At 56.9% G+C, this 23,257-nt stretch overlaps 1 protein-coding gene across 3 annotated transcripts in view; it reads right to left on the bottom strand.

Annotated features, from left to right (window-relative positions):
* Positions 1-3,975: 3,975 nt before the first annotated feature.
* The window catches only part of Per2 (period circadian regulator 2), a 39,427-nt gene continuing 20,145 nt past the window's right edge, over positions 3,976-23,257 (bottom strand). For all 3 annotated transcript variants that reach the window (XM_027951745.3, XM_071619506.1, XM_071619507.1), the window contains exons 8-22: positions 22,313-22,391; positions 19,493-19,599; positions 18,831-18,984; positions 18,458-18,566; positions 17,350-17,475; positions 16,802-16,889; positions 15,789-15,951; positions 15,596-15,702; positions 14,712-14,876; positions 13,509-13,748; positions 11,108-11,877; positions 10,017-10,203; positions 8,775-8,967; positions 7,766-7,916; positions 3,976-6,139 (exon numbers count right to left, since the gene is read on the bottom strand). In XM_027951745.3, the coding sequence (XP_027807546.3) occupies positions 5,990-6,139; positions 7,766-7,916; positions 8,775-8,967; positions 10,017-10,203; positions 11,108-11,877; positions 13,509-13,748; positions 14,712-14,876; positions 15,596-15,702; positions 15,789-15,951; positions 16,802-16,889; positions 17,350-17,475; positions 18,458-18,566; positions 18,831-18,984; positions 19,493-19,599; positions 22,313-22,391 (2,789 nt within the window). In that variant the 3' untranslated portion in view covers positions 3,976-5,989. The remainder of the gene's footprint in view (positions 6,140-7,765; positions 7,917-8,774; positions 8,968-10,016; positions 10,204-11,107; positions 11,878-13,508; positions 13,749-14,711; positions 14,877-15,595; positions 15,703-15,788; positions 15,952-16,801; positions 16,890-17,349; positions 17,476-18,457; positions 18,567-18,830; positions 18,985-19,492; positions 19,600-22,312; positions 22,392-23,257) is intronic.

Below are 23,257 nucleotides of genomic sequence, written 5' to 3'. Positions count from 1 at the left end.
GGCTGGGGTGGGTGCGAAGCCCCAGGGAAGTGGGGATCAGTTGTGCAGCCAGTGTAGGGTTGCCCTGCGATCCCCTCATGTTTACTGCGGACTCTGTGGACACCCAAGCTTGCCACTTTGCACCGGAATCCTAGTATGGGGAGGTCCGCGGGAGCTCCTTCCCAAACCGATCTTCCTTTAGGTTCTTTTCTCTTGGTCACCTACCCACCCCCCGCAGCCCCCACCTCCCCGCACACTGCCAGTCCTGCCCTGGCTCCCCCACCGGATGTCCGTAGGTCCCTGGTCACATCCCTCTTTCCCCCAGAGCTCCCCTCATTTCCCCCACAGTTCCCTTCGATTTCAACCTCCCCCAATACACACACCTCCTTCTTCCTCTCGCCTTCACCCCGCACAGCCCTTCCTTGTTCTCTCCCGCACCCCATGAGCCCACCCTTCCCTGGCCCCCACCGCTTCCATCGCCCCTCCTCCTTTGCTCCAAATCCCTTCCGTGCTGTCCCCCCAAGTCCCGCCTCGCTCCTGGCCCCCGCATCCTCCCGCCCGGCCCGCCAGAACTGCCGTCTGGCCGCCGTAACTTGATGCCCGTGACAGTTGGCAGCTGCAGCCGCTTCAGCGGAGAAAAGCGGCGGCAGCGCCAAGAGCGACAGGTGTTGGCCGCGCCTTTGTCTCGCCCGCTTTGTCCCGCGGGCCTCAGCTGACACGCTTGTGTTGGCCAGACGCCCGCGACCCCCACAGCTCGCCGCCCATCTGGCCGCCCAGCCTCTCCGTGGGGTGCATGGGCCGCGGGACCGCGCCCCTGGGCAGCGCCCTGGGGACCCTGACCTGTCCTCTCATGCCCCTCGCAGCCTGTCAGAGCCTGTGCACCCAGATGGCTTCTTGGCCCCCCGGCCTCTGCACTCAACCAGCCTTCTTCCTGAACAGGCTCTGAACCCACCTTCAGCAAGGGCCTCCTCACTGTTCAGGTCTCAGTTTCCTCTCCATGTCCTTGGGAGATGCCTGCCCCGTCCAGCTGGGTCTAGCCCAACACCCATCCCCGCAGCAGCACCTAACCTAGTCCTGCACTACTTTCCCTTGCTGGGATTGTCAGCTCCTCCAGGCTGTGAGCAACCCTGCTCAAGGGCCCAGTGCTGGCCTAGGACTCCTCTCCACGTCCCAGCACTCCAGCACAGAACTTGACCCCATGAACAGTGAGTAGGGAAGGGCCAGCGTTGGTAGCCTGGCTGGAAGGCTGTTGGAAGAGGAGAGCCCCAGGACACCACAGCTGGGCAAGAAGATCCTCACCCTCCATTCTCCCGAAGGCAGGTCCGGCAAACCTGTAGCTCCCCAACAGAAGAACCATCACAGGTTACAGATATGATTTGGGTCAAAAGATTTGAAAGTCCCCAAAGTCACCTCGTTGACCTCTCATCACCTGGTAGCCCCTCTGGCCCACTCTTATCTATTCCTACTCTGCCTCTGGGTTACTCCTGAATGTGCAGGCCCCTGAGATTTCCCCTAGCCTATCATTTATCCAGCATGTGCACGCACGCACGCACACACACACACACACACACAAGTTCCAAAGCCTGGCTCTATTCCATGTACCCTCCAGGGAGGCTGCTCAGACACCCAGTCAGTCTTCCCCCAACTCCTAATAGTGAGACTGATGGGGGATGGTGCTGAATGGTGGATCCTAATGGAGCCTGTAGATGGCCTGTGACCTTAAAGTCCTTTACCACTTAGACATCACCTCTCAGGGAAGGAGACTCCCACGTGAGTACAATTAAGTTTCAACTAGTTTAAGAAACAGGAAAAAATAAACTCAGTAATGATTTTTGCACTCCCATGTTTGCAAACTTGTATTTCTCCCATTATCTAAGTGAACCAGGCCAAAAATGTTTTAGGATGCTCTCCATGAAAGTGTTCCCACTGGGATAGCATGATCCGGGAACTGGGGGAGCCTCTAGGAAGACACTGAGATTGACTGGGGAATTAGGTATGAGGGGCAGAAAAGGATATGATAAAGCCCAGTGGTACAAGTGAAAATAAAGGCGATAAGGAACTCCAGGAAAAACGCAGCCCGAGAAAAGAAATGGTCTCTTAGTACAATTTGGGCTTATGGAGCAACAATTCTCTTATAGTCACAGCAATGTAATGCTGTTTATAGGGTTTCAAGATTTAAAATCCATCTACAGAGAAGGCAAGGAAGGCTTATTTATAGTTGTTACTGACAGCCAATCCAGACTGGCCAGATTCAGCTGCCAGCCCAAATAAGAAATCAATCAACAATGGAAAAAGGAAAAAGGGATTTTCAGCAGTTTGATCAAACTAGGGAGAAGAGGTAGATGATTGAGTCTCTGCCAGTCTTACAGAGGAAAGGACAATTTCTAGAACCAAATACCAGGTGGTGATATACATATGTAGACATAACTGCCCAGTGACATATTAGTTTGAGCTCCTTGGCATCTGTGCAGGCCCAGATGTAGTTTTTATTCTCAATGTGAGGAAATTCAGGAACTCTGTTTTGGTTACAGGTCATGATGTCTTCACTTTGACTTTAAAAGCATACTAACAGAAGTGAGGGCTGGGGACCTGGGTGCTGAAGAGTCCTGAAGAATACTGCCTAGAGTTGAGGAAAGAGGACTGAGACATGCCTCCGTGTGACCAAGTACCCCTGAGAAGGAAAAGGGTAAGGACTGGCCAGTGCTGGAGTTAGCAGAGTCCTTCTGTGTTGGACTGAAGTCGCTTGAGGCCCTCCTGCAGAGTCAATCTCAATTTCCTTTAGTGGGTCTGTTGTCGGGTGGCTTGGACTTTGTCCCAGAAACCTGGCTACCTCATCTTGGGGCCACCAAGCCTTGTCTCCTTCCTTCTTCAGGCCTCCCCTAGCCAACCCACTTCCTGCCATTTGTCCTTTGGACAGATTCTGCCTTCAAAGTTTGCCTGAGCACAGACTTCCTGAGCATTTGGGCCCTTTGATCCCCCTAGAGCCAGGGACAGAGCTCAGCAGAGGCTGAGCAGCGCCATGGTGGCCACAGGCTGACCAGTTAGCAGCAGGAGTGACAGGCCATAAATTCCCAGGGGAACAAAGGCAGTGACCAGCCTGCAGATGTCCAGGCCCTTGTGAGCAGTCTGCCCAGGAGACTCCGAGAGTCTCCTTTTGGTTTAGAAATAGAGAGGGTTTTTATGGTTGAGAAAAATGCGGTCACAGATCTTCCAGAGGTGCTCAGGATTCGGTGAAGCAGCTATCGGGCAGTTCAGAGGTTTGCAGCCACTTTGGTGTTACTAGGACTCTGCCTTAGGTCCCTCCATCAGCACTGGTAGTCAGACAGCCAGGCCAGGAGCCAGAGTTCAGCCCACCTCCTGCCCAGGCAGCTCCGGGAAGGCTGAGCATTGGGCCCAGGATCCATTTACCCCTCTGTATAAGAAGTGGGAGGAAGAGGGGAGCAGGCCTCCTCACACCTCCCCTCCGCGGACAGGTTCCACAAGACTTCCCCCCAGCAGGTGGGGAGGCAGGAGGTGTGTCAGGAGTGCCCTGCCTGTCTTGTTCCCAAGGGGACAGCATCTTGACTTCCTGGCCTTCAGCTCCATGGCGGAGCAATCAGTCCAGCTGGAACTGACGACGGGGGTGGGGGCTGACCGAGCGGGGCCTGGGGTCTAGCAGAGTGGAGAGGGGCTCTGGCGCTGAGCCAGGCAGCACACCCCGGGACGGGCGAGTGAAAAGGCTGCAGGAGGGAGGACGGGACTGCGTGAGTCCACGTTCATCAGGAGTTCACTCCATGGCCTGTTGTGAAGGGGTCAGGGAGGTGAGAGTGCTGGAGAGAGGCAGAGCAGACTGGAAAGGGACCAGCAAGGGGGCCACAGGAGGGAAGCAACAACGTGACCCCTGGGGTCCAAGATTCCCTGATTCAGAATTGCTGGAGTGTTGCATAAAAAAAACAAACAAAAATACCCAAACACCTCTTGATCATCTTTTACCACAAAACAAAACAAACATGCAACTTAAAATAAAAATATATTTGCTTTATTTACCAATTTTCTAAAAGGCAAAAACATGATAAAAAGACACAAGCAGTCACACAGATATATTGCACTGGGTGAGGAGAGTTTGGTTTGTGCATGAACAAACCACTTGTCCGGCAAGGCTCAACAAATCATCACGTAAACTCTGACAGCTTATTTACACATCTTCTCATGAATATATTAAAAAGAAGGCTCAGTTTAAAACAGAGAAAAGGTTTTCTGACACCCGTGTAAGCACACACACTAGAGAGACAGGACTCGATGCTTGGCATCATGTAAACAAATTCACAAAATCACCCTATGAAGTCAACTTCTGAGCAGTTAACAACCAGTGAGCAAGTAGTAAATACAATAATGCTGATGGAAAACATTCACAGCAGGAGAGAGAGCATTTTGGCAGTTTTGTGTTTGGAACCCTAAGTGTAACCTTAGTCTACCATCTGTCCCTTAGGATCTGAGGCGGAGGCAGCCAGCCGCCCACCATGCTCGTGAACACACAGACTACCACCATAGCTTGGGCAACTGCAGGTGCTGTTGCTTTGTAAATTAAAAAAAAAAAAAAAGTGTTCTTGTATTAATAAAAAATAGTATTAACATTCAGGCATAAAATGGTTTTATGAGGAGATGCCACCTTTCTTGTAGCTGTTTCTTTTCCAAAGAACAGGGAAACCTGCTTCCTATCAAGCATCACGGTCTCATTCCAATTTTAAGGGAACAGATTCACCAGCTGCAACTTCTTATTCACAACAGGGACGAACATTACACTTTCCCAGCAGCCTTTGGGATATCTGGTGCCACGTGAGGTGTTATAAAGTCGGACAGACAGATTGGTCTTCTTCCCCAAGAGTTCAGATAATCTGGAAGTGCTGGCAGTGCTGGCAGATGTCACAGCAGAGACCTGAAGCTGTACCAAGAGAGGACAGGCACATGAAATAGGGCCAGGCAGCCCCAGGGTGTAGGGGGAGGGGAGCCCACCGTCCTGGAACACGCGATGGAGTCAGCAGCGGTGGGCCGCCAGCTCCCAGTCGCCAAGGCTGTTCTCTGCCAGGAGCTGGCACTGGCTTTGCTGGGTCAGAGCTGATGTCTGAGAGGCTCCAACCAAAGCCCAGACATGACTGGGTCCCCTGCAAAGTGGTCAAGGCTTGGTTTGCAGAGGGAGGTCACCATGAAGATATGACGACATGACTGGGTCACGTATTTCTCTCTGCTATTGACCATCTGGTCAGAAGGGGTGTGAGGACGATGTGGAAATGCTCCCAGGATCTGGGCGGGCATCAGTCTGATGAAGCCGGTCACATAAACCACTGGGCTCTATTCAAAGCTGAAGCGAGCATTTCAACTTTGTTCTCTACAAACAGGAGCACGTCAGACCAAAACGTCCACCACCGCGGTCCTGGAAGCCAAGCGGCGAGTTAGGTGCACACCACCTCATGTGAAGCCTTTGAAGAACACGAGGAGAGGCTGTTACCTCTGCAGTATATGAACCAACACCTGGCTGGACTAATGACCACTGGGGACAATCCCCTGAGGACAGAAGTTGATCCAATCTAAAGACACCCTGGGAAAGCTCCAGAACACGGGAGTCCTCAGCTCAGAGCCACTCATGGCTTCCTGGCCATTTGTCACAGCCTGCCATGATGTCTTGGGTCAACCCACAGGGGCCAGTGGATGCTGGTGAACTGGACCAGAGGTCTTACTGTGGTTGAAGAACTTCCAAGGGCACTGCGGCAACTTCCCTGAAACGTCCACGGATGGGTCTCCATCTTCTTCAAGTCCAGCAACAACCAAAATCTCTGCTCCACCCCCAAACTCCATGTTTATATTTTAAATATGAAAACATATTTCTTCCTAAGCCCTTCCTACTCTCCAGTTTTAAATCACCGCTTCAGACAAAAAGCAATGTAAGCATCTATGTCCATTTCGTTAGAAGCAAATGTGAAGACCTTTGTCTCTTCCAGGCACCGTCTACGCAGGTCCCTGCCGCTGGCCGGGGTTACGTCTGCCCCTCCTCCCTGGGCCTCGGGACTTGCCCACTTTCCTCTTCTTTGGTGTCGGACACATCGCTGAGTCCCAGGGAAGGAATGTCCCCCTCATATGGCACACAGATGCTGCCCTTCTCTTCACTTTCACAGTAAACACATTCCTTAAAGGAAGAAAGGTGACAGGTGAGAAGCTTGGGGCTGGGCCTTGGCTGCAGAGGCTCCAACTGAGTGGGATGCAGGTGACCAGGTGTGGGCGTCTGCCTGCGCCTGGAGCTGGACTCTGGTCTGGAGGGTGGGCCACAGCACGCTAAGGGTGAAAGTGCCAGGCCGCAGTGGGCGGGCCTGGGGACGGTGCGGCATGCTGCGGCGCTGGACAGACGTCCACGAGAGCCACAGGAAAGGGCTGCAGGGGCTTCACGTTCCTCCCACCTTTCTCTCCAGAGGTGGTGCCTCACCCCCCTCAAGCCCGGCTGCACTCAGGAAGAGCGTGGGGCTCTTCAGGAAGTGCGCACTTCCCCGGTTCTCCTGGGGGGACAGCTGCACGTCATGCCCTCACATCACCCTGGCTCCCCTGTGAGGAACCAGGCCCCTGCCGACAGCTAGCACCAGCTCGCCTGTGGCCTTCAAGGCAGGGGTCAAGTGACAGGAGCCTCAGCGGAACCTTCCTTCACCCTCATGAGACCCTGGGCCAGAACCGCCCAGCGAAGCTGCTCTCAGTTCGTGACCCCAGGAGGCTGCCCAAGGGGCTGCACCAGCCCCAGGAGGCCTCGGGGTCCTGGGGTCATGTGCTACGCAACAAGGGATACGAGGCTCAAAGGCAGCCAGAGCCAGCGCCAGGCGGGCCACCCGAGGAGAGGGTTCCTGGCAGAGGGAGGGGGCGAGGATCCTGCGGCAGTACCTGTCGGGGGACCCTGGGAACAGCCAAGAGGCCAGAGCAGCTGGAGGGGAGGGAAACTGGAGAGGAGACGAGATGGTGGCAGGTCTGGATGGCAGAGATGGGAGGGACCTGAGCTCTGAGCTGGTGACCTGACTCTGGGAAACAAGGAGGTGCACTGACCACAATTGGGAAGCCACCTCAACATGCAGGTGCAGTGCCACTGTGTGGGGGGGGGGACAGTGGAGGGGTGAGGAGCATCTGGCTTCTATCCACTGCAAAGCCAGTGACAGGATCTTCTGGTGGCTGGCGGGAGTGACTGGAGCCCAGCATGTGCCCGAGGAGTGAGATGGGGGAGAGGGCAGAACGGCTCTTTCTGAGGGTGATCAGGAGCTTGATTTTGGACATGTCAAGCTCCAGAAGACTAGACTGCCTAGGGACCCACTGTCCCCCGCTGGTGCAGGGAGGCCAACCTAGAGGAAGGAGCCTCACACAGAAGGGAGGCCAGGGGAGGCAGCGCCAAGGCCAGAGGCCAGTGTGGCAGGGGTGAGGCTGGGGAGAGGGACTGGAGTGCACGCGTGGCTTTGAAACCCTGGGACCAGGATGCGCGGGGGTGGAATTGAGGGTGCAGGAGAGGCGCTTTGCTTGTTAAATACAGACAGAACCGAAGGGGAAGCACTCCCAGGTCAGCCCAAGGCTGAGAGCCGCCACCAGACCCCAGGAGACCATGCTGAAGAGCCAGCGGCAGGGAGCCCCTCCAGGCAGGCTCGGCAGAGTTGGAGAAGCTTTTCCTTTTTCAAAAAATAAACTTATTTTCAGATTTTTTAATTTACAGAAAAGTTGCAGAGATAGCACAGTGAGTGTCCTTTGGTGAACTTTTGGGACCTGATGAAGAGTGGGTCTGTGAGCTTACCGCCACATTGATGGCTGCGGGCAGGCCCCCTGTCTGGACCCATGGGTGGACCTCACGCAGCTCCTGCCTCTGGCCCTCGGTGAACCAGGGCTGGGACCTCTGCAGCAGCTTCAGCTTCTCTCTGTCTTCCTTCAGGACTGACTCCAGATCCCTTCAGGAGGATTGGAAATAAGATCGCTTCAGAATGGACCGGTCGGGTTTGTTTCAAAGAACATGCTCATTTCTACCTACTCTTCCAATGTTCGTGACAGTTTTAGATCATTTTGTTTAGTGCAAATTTCCTTTTATTTAAGATAAATTCCTTCATTTATAGTAACGATCTCATTAGCAGACAATCTGTGGTCGTTCTATTAAAATGGTGATCTGGGTCAGACTGAGAGGGAGCCAGTATGTGCAGGGGCAGCCTGGTCCTCTGGGCTGGGCGCTGCAGGGGCGTGGCTACCTGGGAGAGTCCTACACCTGGGCCACAGGCAGCATGACCTTCCCCTGCACCTGGCCAGTGCTGCCCTGGACTGCAGCTCTCAGAGATGGAACCGACCCCCGGCCCACCAGAGGCTCAGCTCTCCTCACCATGGAACTGACCTTTCCTTCCCACCGTCCCTTACCCCAGCCTCCCCTACTCAGCGGTGCTCTCCAAGGACAGGGACCACATCCAGGTCCAAGAGCAGCCTGACGTGGACTCGGTGCCTAAGCACAGACCCAGGTCACCACAGAGCAGCAGACGGCCTACCTTGACCCTTGGTTTCAACTCTCAGACAAGACACACATCTAGCCCACAGGCTGACTGGGTAACAGGGCACAAATGTGTCATAAAAGTTGAGCATGGCACCAGGGGAGGCTACCCTTTCCCAGCGGGTACCTGGAGGGGAGCCCTGCTTCTCTCTTCTACCCTCGCGGGGTCCAGGACAGGGCCTGCTGACGGGTGTCAGCCGGTCACCTGTAGGCATGGCCTGCTGTTTCTGTGAGTAGCGGGCCAGCCCTCCAAGCACAGGAGGCTCTGAGTGTTTACCGGGAAGGCAGCTGGTAGGTCATCATGATGCTGTCGTCCGCGTCCGCCATCAACAGCCAGATGGGGTCCTGCAGGACGTACTTGATGAAGTGCTCACTCTGCCCCTTGCTCCTGTCCATTTCTGCTTTGTGATGATTCTCTGAAGAGTCAATGCTTCCAAAATATTTGCTGGTACGACTGGTGTCACTACTGCCTTTAAAAAAACATGATATGGGGAGTCGAAACCTTGAAGCATGGGCCATGTCAGTGCTGGAGAGCTGGGCTGGCGGAGCTGGGAGGGGGGCTGTGCTGGTGGGGCGCAGCTGTCCAGGTCGTGACTGACCTGGACGATGGATGGAATGAGGGCCCTACTAGCCCCGTGGAGGGCCGCTTGCCTGGGGAGGCTCTGTTAACCATGGACATCCAGAGACAGGCAGTGTCCTGCGGGGGAGGAGCTGGCCCACAGTGCCCTCAGCCAGCGCACGTGGGCAGAGGTGACGGTGCACCTCTCTACAAGCCAAGGGCCAAGGAACGCTCACTCAGGGGAGAAGGGGCTCCAGTCCTGGGGACAGTGTGGGCCACCAAGTCATCATGGTTCCAGTCATTTGAATGATCCTGCTCTGTACAGGTTTGTAGCTGAGAAGAATAAACTGCTACCAAGGGAGACGGAGGTGGCCCAGCAGGGACCTGGTGGGGGTGAGGCCTACAGAGGAAACGGAAGCAAGCAGGCAAGGTATGGCATTCCGACTGGCCCGGGCCTGCCGCGTCACCAGGCTGGGAGAGGGTGGTAGGCAGGCAGTGCACACGTCTACACTAGTGGACCCCTGGGGGTCTGTGGGCCTCTGGGGGCAGGCAGGGTGATTCTGGCCCTGAGCCTACGATTCTGGTAGAGGCCCTCCTGTGTGAGTCCTCCAGGTGTGCCACACACCCACGCGTCCACACACACCCACGTGTCCACACACACCCACGCGTCCACATACACTGTGTCCACACACACCCACGCATCCACACCCACCCACGTGTCCACACACACTTACATGTCCACACACACCCACGCGTCCACACCCACCCACGTGTCCACACACACTTACATGTCCACACACACCCACGCGTCCACACACACCCACTTGTCCACACGTATCCACACACACTCACGCATCCACACACACCCACCTGTCCACATACACCCACCTGTCCACACGCGCCCACCTATCCACACGCGCCCACCTGTCCACACGCGCCCACGCCCCCAGGGAAGCATACCAGCCCCACTTTGGGACGCGCTGCAGCCTGGCGAGCTGGAGGCCAGAGAACCCGAGGTGGCCGAGGCCCCACTCCCAGACAGGGCTGACCCCGTGGCAGAGCGGAGGTCCTCACTCAGCAGCAGGTGGAGCAGCTCGCTGGACACAGACAGGGCGTCGCTCTCCTGTGCATCTGAGGGCTCTTCTCGCTTTAGGGACAAGGAGAAGACAGCGTTGTTCATGGGGCTCGGCCACCCACAGAGCACAGTGAGGCTGGGGGGAGTGGGCTGGGCTGGAGGGGCACTGCGGGGGCTCGGACACGAGCCAGCCTCCACCGGCCACATGGGCAGACGGTCCTTCTACTGGGGCTACAGGAGAACTGGGCTGTGCTCCATGACAGCCACTGAATCGGACGTGACTTCAGGAGTCACCCAAGACCACAGGCGGCAGACGTGGAGCGAGGGCCCCCCAGGCCCACCACCCGCGTGGTGAGGCTCTACACTTGAGAGCACTGTCCGCGAGAGCACTGTCCGCGAGAGCACCCGGCCCTGGGCCTTGAAACCCAGAAGGCAGGCCAGCACCCCGCAGCACACTCAGGAGGCAGGAGACACCCTGAAGGACCCACTGCTCTGTAGAGCCCTGTGCCCCTGCCAAAGCAGGGGACCCCAAGAGAGCTCCTCCCCTGAGCACAGCAAATGAACTGTGGCGGTCATTTCTACAATCCTGGAGGTGGAAACCGGTGGCACTGGCTTCAGGGTGGGAAGGCATGGGTCCCCTTCCTCCTCCTCCACCACTGTCCCTCAGGGGGTGGCAGAGGTGTCGTGTTTAAACTGATTGGGCGTCATCTTAGGAAACTCACTGAGAAATCTGAGGCCCACAGACGCTCTTCACGAGTCACATGCGGCTATTTGGACTCTGTATTCACCACAGACAGTCCGTCACCCTTCCCTCAGACTCCAAGACACTGAAAAGCTCCGAGTCGGCGACTCGACAGGACGGAGCCCCTGGGAAGTGCTGACTCCAGCTTGGTGGGACCCCCCCGCGCTCACGGCCACCAAAGCTGAGACCCGGGGGCACTGGCCTGCCTGGAGAAGGGCATCGGGGAGGCCTTACTGTGGGGGGCGCCTTTGCCTGCTGGTCCCGAGGAGCGCCAGGTGTGCAGTCGGGCCTGGCAGCTGCCGTCCCAGGGTGGGCCCAGGTCGCCGTGGCCCCAGCGCTGCCCTCGGGCGGCTCCTCCATCTGTAGCAGGTTCAGCTGCAAGGGCGAGCTGCCTCGGGACTGGAAGAGCGGCGGGGAGGCCCTGCCTGCGGCCACTGTGGCTGACGGGGGGGTGGCTGGGCGAGTGCAGGGCCGCCTGGGGAGTGGGGTCTGCTGGGGGACCTCGGGCTGGGAGCCAGGAGTCACTCCAGAGGGGAGCCGGGGCTGGCCGGGGAAGAAGGCCTGGGGCAGGTTTGGGGCCACTGGTGGGAAGGGATAGGTGGGGAGCATGAGGGCCATGACGGGGGCCACAGGGGCGCTGAAGGGCAGGGGCTGGACTGCCAACTCGTGCCGGGGACCCACAGGCAGGGCGGGCACCGCAAAGCTGGTGTGGGGAGCTGCAGGCGGTGACACCACGGTGCCCGGCGCTGGGAACACAGGCAGGGGGTACGTGGGCACCGCAGGGGGGAAGGCCAGAGCAGGGCAGCTGGACTGGGTCGTGTCTGAGGGTGACCAGGCCGTGGCGCTCAGGCTGGCCAGTGGGCGGCGGTGGGGCTCCAGCCCTCCAGGCCCTGCGCTCTGGGAGGGTCCCCGAGGCCTGGCCCTTCTGGACTTGAGTTTTCTGTTCTTTCCTATTTTTTTCCAAGATGAGTCTATCCCAGAAGTACTTCTTAGTCCAGGAGCAGCTACAATAACAAAAGCAACCAGAGGTAAGTATTACAAGTGTGTGGCTCCCGTGGTTCAACCCTGACACCTGAGGGTTCAGACATCTGCGTCCCAGCCCTGTGCTCCCGAATGCCAGCCCTGGGTCCACCATAGGGTGTCCCTGGCCCTTGGTAAAGAGAAAACCAAGGCAAAATGTTAGATTTTTCATACGACTAAAGTCATTTGAAGGACCACCCTGAGTTGCACGACCACCCTCCTTCTCTTCTTCTGATATTACCAGGCCCTTTCTATGAAAAGTGGTACGAAAAACTTCTATTTCTCAAAATAAATAAATAAAAAGTTGGCAAGCCTCTGCTGTTCCCAGTATTTGGGGGAAAAAAAAATACACTGGTTTGTGAAAGTGGAAGGCAGAACCGCTGACCTCATCCACCGTGTCTCTAACTTTATGAGCTTTTCCCTGTTATTCCTAAAAAGGAGAGGTCTCCTGCTTCACCTGTCAACACCTGTGCCAAAGCCAGAAGATCAGAGGGAGGTGGCTATGGTTTGGCTCCTGGGAGTCCCCAAAGGCCAACAACTGGGAGGTGGGAGAACTTGTAGGAATGAGGAGGACGTGAGGCCACTGGCCTGTGCCCTGTGCCTGAGGTCCCTGCCCTTGGCCTGGGACCTCAGCCGCTCCTCTTCCTCTCGGCTTCCCCTAAGCCCTCTGGCCATGATACGCCGGGCCACTGCAGGCCCACAGCACAGGGACAAGCGATCATGGACTGAACCCTCTGAACCCTCAGGTAACTGTCCCAGTGACAGAAAGCTGGATGACAGTCCCATGTGCCCCGGGAACCACGCTCCTCCTCTGCCACGGCAGGCGCTGCTGGCACAAGGCCCTCTTCAAGAGGATGAGGGCTCAGTGGGCTCCAGTGCCCTCCTGGCCGTGGGGGAGGTTGTCCCAGGAATCTGTTTCCCTCCCACTTCATGCCAGCAACGTGGGGCTCTGGCAGACAGCGTGTGGGGACACCTCCTGTCAGCTGGGTCCAGGGGTTCCACACCTTTGTTTGAAGCCAGCCCAAGCAAATTGCTTTTGCGATTCAGACTCCATGTGGTCTACTGGAGGTCTGTTCCCTTGGGGGGAAGAGTGGCTAAAGCATTGGGCTCCTCGGATAGCACATCCAGGCCTGTGCAAAACGCTCCGGGCAGCTCTGTAAGCTGTGCACTGCACAAACTGCTAGGGAAAGGGGACAAGTGGGAGCTGGAATTCTGGATAAGCTGGGCTCATAGGGTAGATCTGTTCAGGATCAGGGAGGGCAATCCTGAGTGTGGCGATGAAGGTGAGAAGGAAGAGTGAAAAACCATCCCTGGTTGAGGAGTGGCTCATGGTGGAGCACGTGCTCAGTTACCCGGGCAAGGAAGGCCTGGGTACGGCGCAGCAGCAGCAGCCGGCTCCGTTCCACAGGGGCTGGCCCGCACTGCGCCGCTGCTCACAGCGCTATTTCCTTGGGAACGCGGCCAGTCCTTGAGATTTGACCTGCGGGCTGTGAGGCCCCCGCAGCTGCTCTCCCCCGACCCTTCCTGGGACACACTGCGTTCTGAAGCCAGCACTGAGCTCCACCACCAAGAGTCAAGGCCACAAGCCCACGTCTAGTGGGGCGCCCGCACTTACTGCTCTCACTCGAGGGCCCCCCAGATCTTTCTCGTGAGTAGTAATGGCAGTGAGCCGGGAGCACCCCGAGTCTCCTGGCTCCGCGGAACTTCTGCAGGAAGCTCTGCTCCTCTCTCTGCGTGTGCGCGGCCAGCACTTCCTTGGTGAGGCCCAGGTTCTGCAGGGGCCCCTTCTCCTGGCCGAGGCTGTGGGGCAGGCAGTCCAGGGACTCGGGTCCACTCGCTGCGTCCTCCACCATCTCTGAAACAGGACAGGCCTCTGGTCTGCACGAGCCCCCCCACTCCGTCCCACATCACCCCAGCGACGCACAGGTCATTGGCGAGTGGCTACTTCCCGACGCCCATGGCACAAGATGGAGTTCCCAGTGTCTTCCTTTAGCCCGCTGGGAAGGTCACCGTGAAGGGCACAGAGCAGCGCCAGGGGCGCCCGCGCCAGGTGGCTCAGGAGTCAGAGCCTCTTCCCATGGACCCTGGGGAACCTCAGGCCTCGCCTTGTGTTGAGGACGCTCTACAGCTGTCCCTAGCCTTTATTACTTATTTTTATTGTTTTAAAAATATATATTTTTGTAGTCGTGGATGTACCTTTATTTATTCATGATCAAACGTGGGGCTGAGGTCAAACCCAGAGGTTCACACGTGCCAGGCGGGCGCCCTGCCTCTGAGCCTAGCCCCAGCCCCAGCCCTGGTCCTCAGCCTTTAGACACAGGAGGCGGCCGAGGTGCTGCGCCTTCCACGCAGGGGCAGGGAGGACGGGCGGGCGGCACCGACTGCCCTGAAAGGGACACTTAGGGACAGAATCTCTCAGATCCTCATTGTCCCTCTCACTTCTGCTACATCACGGGTCCTGCCCTGAAGTGGGGAGGGCGAGGAGGGCGCGGCAGAGGCGGGCGTCCAGGGGGTGAGAAGGCGGGCTCGTTCCAGTGCTGCCTCAGCACCCAGGAGGGGTACTCCTCTCCCTGTCCACAGCCAACCAGAGCAGAGGGCTGCCACCACGGGCTAACGCGGCAGGGTCGGAGTGGCTGTGGGCTAGACCTGGGGGCCACACCCCACGTGAGCACTGTGCGCAACAGGATTTCCTGGAACCCTCACTGGGCTGAGGCAGGGTCTTCTGATAAGCTGAGCTAGACTTGAGGTGGACATCAAGGGCCTCCCTATTTTTAAGATCAGACTGCTTGGCATGTCCTCAAAGAACCCACAGACGCACCTGACTCAGGCTGCGGCTTTTTGTCCCCAACGTGGACGATGGTGCTGCTGTAGCTGCACTGACTGGTGAGGGACACCACGCTCTCAGCCTTGCCAGGCAGTGCCAGCGAGCTCAGGCGGGCACTGACTTCCCTGCGGCTGCTCACCTTGGCGGGTGACGCTGCCCCTGCAGAGACAATGGAAGGAATAGGCTCAGGCTACGCGGGACTTTGTGGACTGCGTGTCAGCCACACACGTGCGTGCCACAGACGGCTGGCCCTGGTGCCTGTGCTCAGTGCCCTTCACAGGAGAAAGGTGAGAAGAGGGAGTTCCACAGCAGGATGGCCTCATGCGTTAATCTCAGTCCTCTGCAGGTGTACTGCTGCTAGGTGGCTGTGGGGCCTGGGTCAGAGGCGCAGGCTGCAGCCCGTGGCCCTCTGGGGGTCTGTGGGGAGGGGCTCCTGAATCTGACCAGCAATGGCAAGCAGTCCCCACCCTGTGTGTCGTGAACAATGGGACACCCCGTGGGACCCTGCTGGTGATCATCAGCAGCACCATGGCACCCAGCAGTCTGGGCGGAGTCCACTTCAGGGTGACAAACCAGGAGACACAGCCCTCTGCAGGGGGCTCCTGGGCTGTCTCTGGGCCTCTGACAGCACTGATGGGTCCTGTTCTCAAAGCCCAGCATCCCAAGACCTGGGTCACCTTGAACTTTAGCTTTTGCACAAAGGTTGCTGACTTTCTAGCCACTTTGATAATTTTGAAGATAGCCCTGGCTTCATATCCATGAAACCACTCCCAATAAGTGAGGGGGAAAGACGGGCGCTGCAGGGCTTCAGGTGCATGGGGTTCAGCACGGAGGGCTCAGGTGCTCACACAACACACAGCTCTGAACAGACGGGGTACCTCCTGCGTGCAGCCCAGGGCTGGCTGTGGCCTTTGGTGACGGGATGTTGGCTGGGGACGCACACTTCCTCTTCAGGGTGGCAGCCTCGCTGCAGCTCTCCAGGTACCTGGGTGATGGCCAGAGGGTCCATGTGGGCAGGCAGCACGGCCACCAGGAGGCCAGGGTGGACGTCAGTCAGGAGGGCCTGTGTACCTGATGACGCTGTCCAGGCAGCTGATCTGCTGGTAGGAGCAGGTGGGCTGTTCCTTGCAAGCCAGCTCCTCGGGGACACTAGCCCTGGGCATGCAGGCTCCCCGGCTGCCCTCTTCTGTGGCAGGAGCAGCTTGCGCCTGAGCTGGAGGACTAGTCTGCATTTCTGAAAAATTGACAAAATTGTTCTTTCATCTGACATTTTCCCCCCAAAGACACTTTATGCTTATAAAGCATTTTAATTCTTCCCAAAGATAGGCCAACGACTCCATATGTCTCACAGACGTGGAAACCCCGTGATGGCTTGACGTCCAGCAGCCAGTAGGTGCACATCCCAGGGCGCTGCAGAGGGGCTCAGAGGCACCATCGCCTGCATGAGGGCCAGGCTTGAGCGGGATTCAGGCACTGGGCCCTGGCTGTCCCTGCGGCCCAGTAGCAGGACAGGCAGTTCTTACTTGGACTGCTGACTTTGGGGACCAGTGAGACCCCAGGTGCCTTTAGCTTCTCCGGAGCAGGACAGTGTTTTCAAGTGACCATAATGGCCTCTTGCCTCTCATACTGTGGTTCTGTTTGGCTCTCAGCACAGACATGACATCTGCTCCCTTGGAGCCTCGTGCCAACATCCTAGCATGGGTTCCTCTGCGGACAGGTCTGGTTTTGAGAATCGTGGCAGCTGGGCGGATTCTCTAGGGCAGTGGTGTGTGGTGTGAGGGCTGAGTGTGAGCATGTGGCTGCAGGACCACCCTGCAGGCAAGGAGGCAAGCCATGCCACCATGGACAGGCACAGCCCCCAGCAGGGCCTGGGCAGCAGAAACACGCCTGGCGTCCCACCCGACAGGCCTGCAGGCCACCAGTACTGCTGGGACACCAGTGTCTGTCCTGGGTGATGGAGGTGGCTACAGGGGCCTTGCTCTCACTGCAGGGGTACAGCACACACCAAGATGCAGCAAGAGCCCTTTGCTCTGCCATAGCTCAGTGCTACTAAGGAAAGAGAGAGTTGTCCTCTTTGCTTTTACCTGTAACAGATTTTTTCTTTTGTTCTCCAGATTCATGAGAAAAATGAGTTTTGGTTTTGGTCTTGTTGTTACCATTTTTACAAATTTCCTTGAGAAAAACAAAACAGACATGTTATTCATTCTAGGAGACCTCCTGCAGTCTGTCCCCACAGTGGGGCCAGAGAGCAGCTCTAACAGTCCCACGACCCAGGGTGGGCTGGGTAAGTTCTGAAGGAGGGGTCTGAGAGGCAGAGCCTGAGGGGGCTTATGTGTCAGCCCTCAAGGAAGGGGAGAAAGTGCCCTGGCCCATGAGGTCCTCCCAGCCTCCAGGGAGGCCTTCACCGCTATCCTGCTGCCCTAACGAAGTGCACCGGGAAGACCTGGCCATGTGCCCTGGCTGCTTCTACTCCAAGGAGACTGTCAGCTGACCCCCAGGGCAGACAGAGCTGCGGAGGAGCGGCGGGGGCCATGAAGGCCCCACTGGCCACCAGGGCCGTCTCCCATGCGCCGACCTCCTACATGTGTCCGCGGGTGTATCTGCTCAGGGAGAAGGACAGAGAGGGACATACGGCTCTCCTCTGGCGAGATTCCTCGTGGCCGTTGCTGTCGCTGGAGGAGGTCTGGCTCATGAGATGTTCGTGGGACCCATTGCTGCCCAGGCTCCCGTAGCCACTGGAGCCGCTGTGGGGGACCGGCTGGGGGGACAGCAAATAGCACTTTGGACACAGTGGAGTGATGCAGCAAAGCTGGGGGTGGGTGAACTCATGCAGTGTGCACTGGTCCCCCCACACCCTGTTTCACAGAGAGGGCACCTGACCCAGGCCCCTGGGGAGGAGAAGGAAGTGCTACGGCCTGACCCTGAGGTCAGGCTTCAGAGGTCTCCTAGCCTCCACCCGCAGCATCCATCACCAGATGTTCTGTCACCAAGGAGACACCACTGAGAAGGATGTGTTCAAACTGTTCACTGACAGGCAGCTATGGCCACCGACAGTTCTACCAAAGGTTCTCCCAACCACTAGTAGGGGGATCGAACTCAGACTGAGCCACATCCCCAGCTCCTTTGATTTTTTATTTTGAGACAGAGTCTTGCTAATTTGCTGAGTTGACCAGGCTGGCCTTAAACTTAGGATCTTGCAGCCTCAGCCCCGCCCAGAAGCTGGGACTGCGGCATGGGCCACCAAGCCCAGCCTATCACGAGGTTTCAAAAGTAAACATTAATGAAATTACAGTTCGGCTCTGTGACCTGTAACTGAGGATCAGAAACGTACTCAGTGATTGGGTGGACTGTAGTTTCACTGATTTTTCTGGAGGGTGATGTCCCCAAGTCCCTCAGTGCTACTGTCCAGCACTCTGGGTTGAAACAAGCCCACACTGTGGGAGGTCATGTGTGGACTATGTGGCCCTGGGAGGACTGAGGAGTCTGCACACGGTGTCTTTCAGTGGCTCACTCGGGCTCCTGGCTTGCATATGGTACCAAATGCAAGGCCAGGAAAAGCCATGGATTTGGGGGGACAAAGACATGTCCAAACTGGCTCCTTGGGGACATTCAGAAGGTGACAGATAGAGCCACTTGAGCAGAAGTGCTGGGACCAGGGCAGGGCAGCATGGGTGCATGCTGGAGGGGTGGACTCCAGGGCAGGGCGCCTCTCAGACCTGAGTGGAGAGGGCTGCACCCACCTGCAGCAGCAGCCGGTGGATCTGCTCCGCGAGCTCCTGAACGCTGGGCTGCAGGGCCTTCTCCTCGGCACACGGGGGCGCAGCAAACACGTCCTCATTCAGAGGGCCCCTGTGTGGTTTTCATCATCTCTCAGATGGGCCCACTCAAAGGCCTTCCAGACGGTGAGTACACAAGGTCCACGCTCAGCCTCCTCCCCTAGACCCCCAGGCTCCCCCAGGCTGCTCCCCGCTCTACCTGAATGAGGTCCCTCCCACCTGGGCCAAGTCTCCCCTTCCCTGGCCTGAGTTAGTGGCAAGAGGTGGTTTGGTCCTGCTTATACCATCTGAGGTGGGAAGTGCCCCAGACCCAGTGTGAAGCCCCGGGAGCACTCACACCCTGACTCTGTGCCTCCCAATGATGAAGGAGATCTTCCTGCTCCAGGGGTTGATGAAGCTTGACCAGCTGGTGTCCAGTGTGACGTACTCCCCGTTCCGGGCGCGGAAGCGCATGGGAGAATAGTCAAAAGGCTGCCCACCGGACTGCAGGACTACGGCAGGGAGGAGCAAAGGTGAGCACCGCAGAGACCAGCCGCCCGCCCGCAGGTGTGCTGGCCTGGGCTCCAGGCACACTGGCAGGTGGCAGACACCTCAAGCCACTGCAGTTGCTCTGAATTACAGCCAGAGGGTCATGTCCTGCAGAGTTGCTTCATCTCTGCTAAGAGTGTCACTGGTCTGTGAGGGATGGGGGTGGTTCAGGGACACTCCCCTGAACTGGTCTCCCCCAACTCCCCTCAGATATTGAAGCCAACAGTAAAAATGAGACATCAGAGACTCAGGCCACAGGCAAGGGACGGCTGACCCCACGGGAAGCCTGCTCTGATTCTGCCCAGGCGATACCAGGCCTGGGCGGGAAGGCAGCGCATCTGCCACCAGCTCCGCATCATCAGCTCTGACCTGTCCGAGCTGCTCTGGTCTCAGGGCCAAGGCCCAATCTGCACTAGCTTTTGCCATAGCTTTTGCCACAGCCCGAGTGACGTACAGTACGACAGGACCTACTCTTCTTGTGGATGGCAAGCATCAGGGGCCTGTCGCTGGGGTGGAGCTGCAGGAGCACCGGTGTCTCCATCAGGTCCTGAGGTAGGTAGCCCAGGAGGGGGACCGCCCTGCAAGGCAAACAGACACGGCGGTCAGTGGGGCTGTCTTGGAGTGCTGCAGTGGCTGGCCACCTCAGCAGCTGTTCCCCGCATGGGGAAGGGGGCAGACTGAACTCTCCAAAGACTGAAATTTGGGAGCTGAGCCAACAACGGCACCAGCTAGTCTTTCAATCCAGTAGCAAGAGAGGAGTCCAGTGCCTCAGGTTTGTGATCTGTCTCCTGAAAAAAATAAATCATGCTGCTTTTGTTTTTATTTTCCTAAGATCTTTTCTTTTATTATGTGATTCATTAGTTTGGACAGAGGTGTCCTGCGTGGATGTCTGCTAACGGTTCGCCCAGGAACCCCTTCCCGAGCCACCCTTCCCAGCCCAGGGCTCCCCTCTGGCTTCTCCAGCTGCTGGGTCTAGTCACTGACTGTGGCTCCCCTGGCAGCTGCAAGGACTGGCTGGGGCCTGTGCTCCCTCTGGAACTGCCGCTCTGCTCTCTGGGTGCATGTTCGTTTGAGTGGGTCCCATCCCTGGGGTGGGGGTCAGAACTGCTGCACCTGTGCTTCTGTTTGCAGCAGCTGCCTGCAATCTGGGCTGCCACGGCCCCCTCCCGCCTCCCAGCAGCTCTCCTTGCCCACGGGGAAGGGCAGCCTGCCTTGGGTCTCGAGAGCAAAGCCTCGTGCTGGGCTCCTGTGGCCTGGCGTCACCCTGCGACTCTCCTCCTCATCTGGACAGTCCCCAGGCCTAGCGTTTTTCTAGGCAGAATGTTCGGCATGCTCCTGGCACCCTCCCAGGTCAAGGCCTGGCCAGAGGAGCAGAGACAGGAAGAGGAGAGGGAGAGGTGGGGCAGCAGGAAGGACCCTGGCCCTCTGACTGACCAGGAACTCTGCAGAGCCTGCCCCAAATGCCAAGCACGTCTGCCTGCTCAGGGGTGGGTCAGCGCTCACGCCTTGGAGGAAGAGGCCTCCTGGGGCTGCTTCACACCTGCTGGTCCAGGTCTCACCCTCTGAGATCCTGGCTTGGCAGGGCAGAGTGGTGCCCAGGAATCCACAGAGTTTTTTCCATCTTTCTTTTTCTTTATTCGTGATGGTGGGGATTGAACTCAGGGCCTCACGAGTGCTCTACCATCAAGTCACAACCCAGACCAGGAAGCTGCAGGGTGAGGCCTCCCTGGGTGATGCTGTCACAGGTGGCCTGCAGGACACACCTGAGCAACCTGGGCTGGAAGGGCCCCCTGGCCGCCCCGGGCAGGACTTCCGGGAGGAGCAGGGTCCTGGTGTGCAGTCCAGGTAGAGACAGCGAGGAGAGCCTGGTCCTATTTGGCACCTGGGTGGTGACCGGTCTGTTCCTGGAGGCCTGCTGTTCGGGGGCCTCCCTCTGCCTCCTGTGGTGGCTCCTGAGGACCAACTGCTCCCCAAGCACTGCCACCACAACTTTTTTTTCTTAAGGAGCTGAGAGAAGGCCCAGGGGCCAGGGCAGAACCCACTCGGAGCCCAGTGCTCCTGAACCCAACCAGGATCCTTGGCACAGCTATAGCACTGTGTGGCAGGTCCAGGAGGGCCCAAGTAGGATGGAGGGGACCGTGTCCCCCATGGCTGCCTCAGACAGGACAGAGGCCTCTGTTCAGATCCTGCCTGTGGCACCTCCTGCTTCAACCCAACGCTGGCCCAGGCACCTGTCCCTGCTTACACCACTCACTCACCCCGAGTCTAGGCAGGCTCAGTCAGAACCTCAACAGCTCTCCAGGAAGCCCCATCATGGCACCCATACCTCACAAAGTTTTTGGTATGATTTCAAAACTACGTCATTGCCTATGTAGCCACGCGTCACTTAATAACAGGGACCTGGTCTGAGAAATGTGTCATCAGGCAATTCTGTCATGTACACACGGCACAAGGTATACTTCACAAACCTAGAGAGTAGAGGTGAGTCCCCAGACATGGCTGCTTGTCTCGACCAAGAGACGCAGTGAGCCGGAGGGGCGTGGGGAGGGTTCCTATTGAAATTTGTTGATGATAAGTAGGAGTAGACTCTAAACAACAATAAAAAGTCTAGTGCTGTAGAAACATGAACTAGGAATGGCTGTCCACCACGGCCAAGGACCACATGGGGCATCTGTGTGCTAGACAGGGGATGGAACCAAGGGGCCCTATTTATTTTGAAACAAGGTCTAGCTAAGTTTCTTAGGGCTTCACTAAGTTTCTGAGGGTAGCCTCAAACCTGTGATCCTCCTGCCTCAGCCACCTGTCCCTGGGATTGCAGGTGTGCACCTCTGCACTTGGCAGTGCTATACTTTTGTAGGACAGGCGGCACACAGTAGGTCTGCTTATACCAGCATCCCCCTCAACTGTGGGCAAGGGTTGTACTGTGACATTAGGCTGTGATATCACTGGGCAATAGGAATTTTTCAGCCCCATTATAATCCTATTGTCCCACCGCAGTATGTCACTGACCAAAACATCACTATGTGGCACATGGCTACATACAGTTAAGCTTTTTTGTTGATTATAAGTACAGCAAACGTGCCACCTGGGATTAAGGTAAATAGCTTTAACGTTAAGAACATGAACGTTCCTTGACATTAATGCAGCTGTTGTTATTAAGTGATCACCAACATGATGATGAGACCCTGGCTGTCTCTCGAGAAGTCCTGATGGTAAGAGGCATGTGCTACTGATCCCGACAGAACCATAGCAGGGGTGTGCAGGCAGAGGAGACCGCCCAGCGCCCCTCACCTTTCATCCACGTCCTGGAACAAGCAATTCGGAGTGTGTGTCGTGGTGAAGATTCTCTTCTCAGGAGGAATCCTAGGAGCTGAAAGGACAGAAGTTTGCATGAATTTCTGATTCTAAGAATCACATATTTAACGTAGTTATATTACAAGTACTAGACAACGCCACACAGATTCATAACCATCAGCAGCTAAAGAAAAATGCACCGTGCACGTGGAACAACAGTGCCCACCACACAGAGAGCAGAGCAGGGCTCTGGCTGATGACCACAGGCAGCCGCCCAGCTTCTCTGGGGCCAGCCATGGTCTGCTAACGGGGAGCCACCCCAGTGACAGAGCCATGGGGCCCACACAGAGGCTTCCAGCAAAGTGTCACTGAGGCTGTGTCGTGGTTTTTAAGATGGACCTGCAGTGATCTCAACAAAGTGAGTTCAGAAAAATGAGTTACACATTTGGATTCAAAATTTGGATTCAAGTACTTATGTACTGGAGAAGGCCCAGTTTAATGGGGGCCCAGTCTACAGGGTAACTTGCATAAAGGAAGTCATAGAGCCAAAATTTTCTTCAGTTGCCACATCTTTCATTCTTGAAGGAGACTGATAGTCTGGGGAATAACTTGCTGAAACCCACGTACCTGCCATGAATCCTTATTGTGTATTTGGAAGGATACATGGGACTTGTTGAAGAAAGTCACGTACTGTTCATTTTTATTTTTGCTGTGCTGAGGTTTGAACCCAGAACCTCACAAGCTAGATAAGTGCTCTGCCCCTGAGCTACAGCCACGCCCAGAAAGCCACACACTTAAGACACCTTCTATCACACCAAGAGCTGTTTTGCAAAAGTCATCCTTAGCCAGCTGGGTGGCCACACCTGTGATCCCAGCTACTTGGGAGGCCGAGGAGGGAGGAGTTAAAGTTTGAGGCCAGCCTCAGGAATTTAGCAAGAACCT

The sequence above is a fragment of the Marmota flaviventris genome, chromosome 11 (assembly GCF_047511675.1).
Source record: "Marmota flaviventris isolate mMarFla1 chromosome 11, mMarFla1.hap1, whole genome shotgun sequence".
NCBI lineage: Eukaryota > Metazoa > Chordata > Mammalia > Rodentia > Sciuridae > Marmota > Marmota flaviventris.
This window is presented reverse-complemented; position numbering and strand designations above follow the sequence as displayed.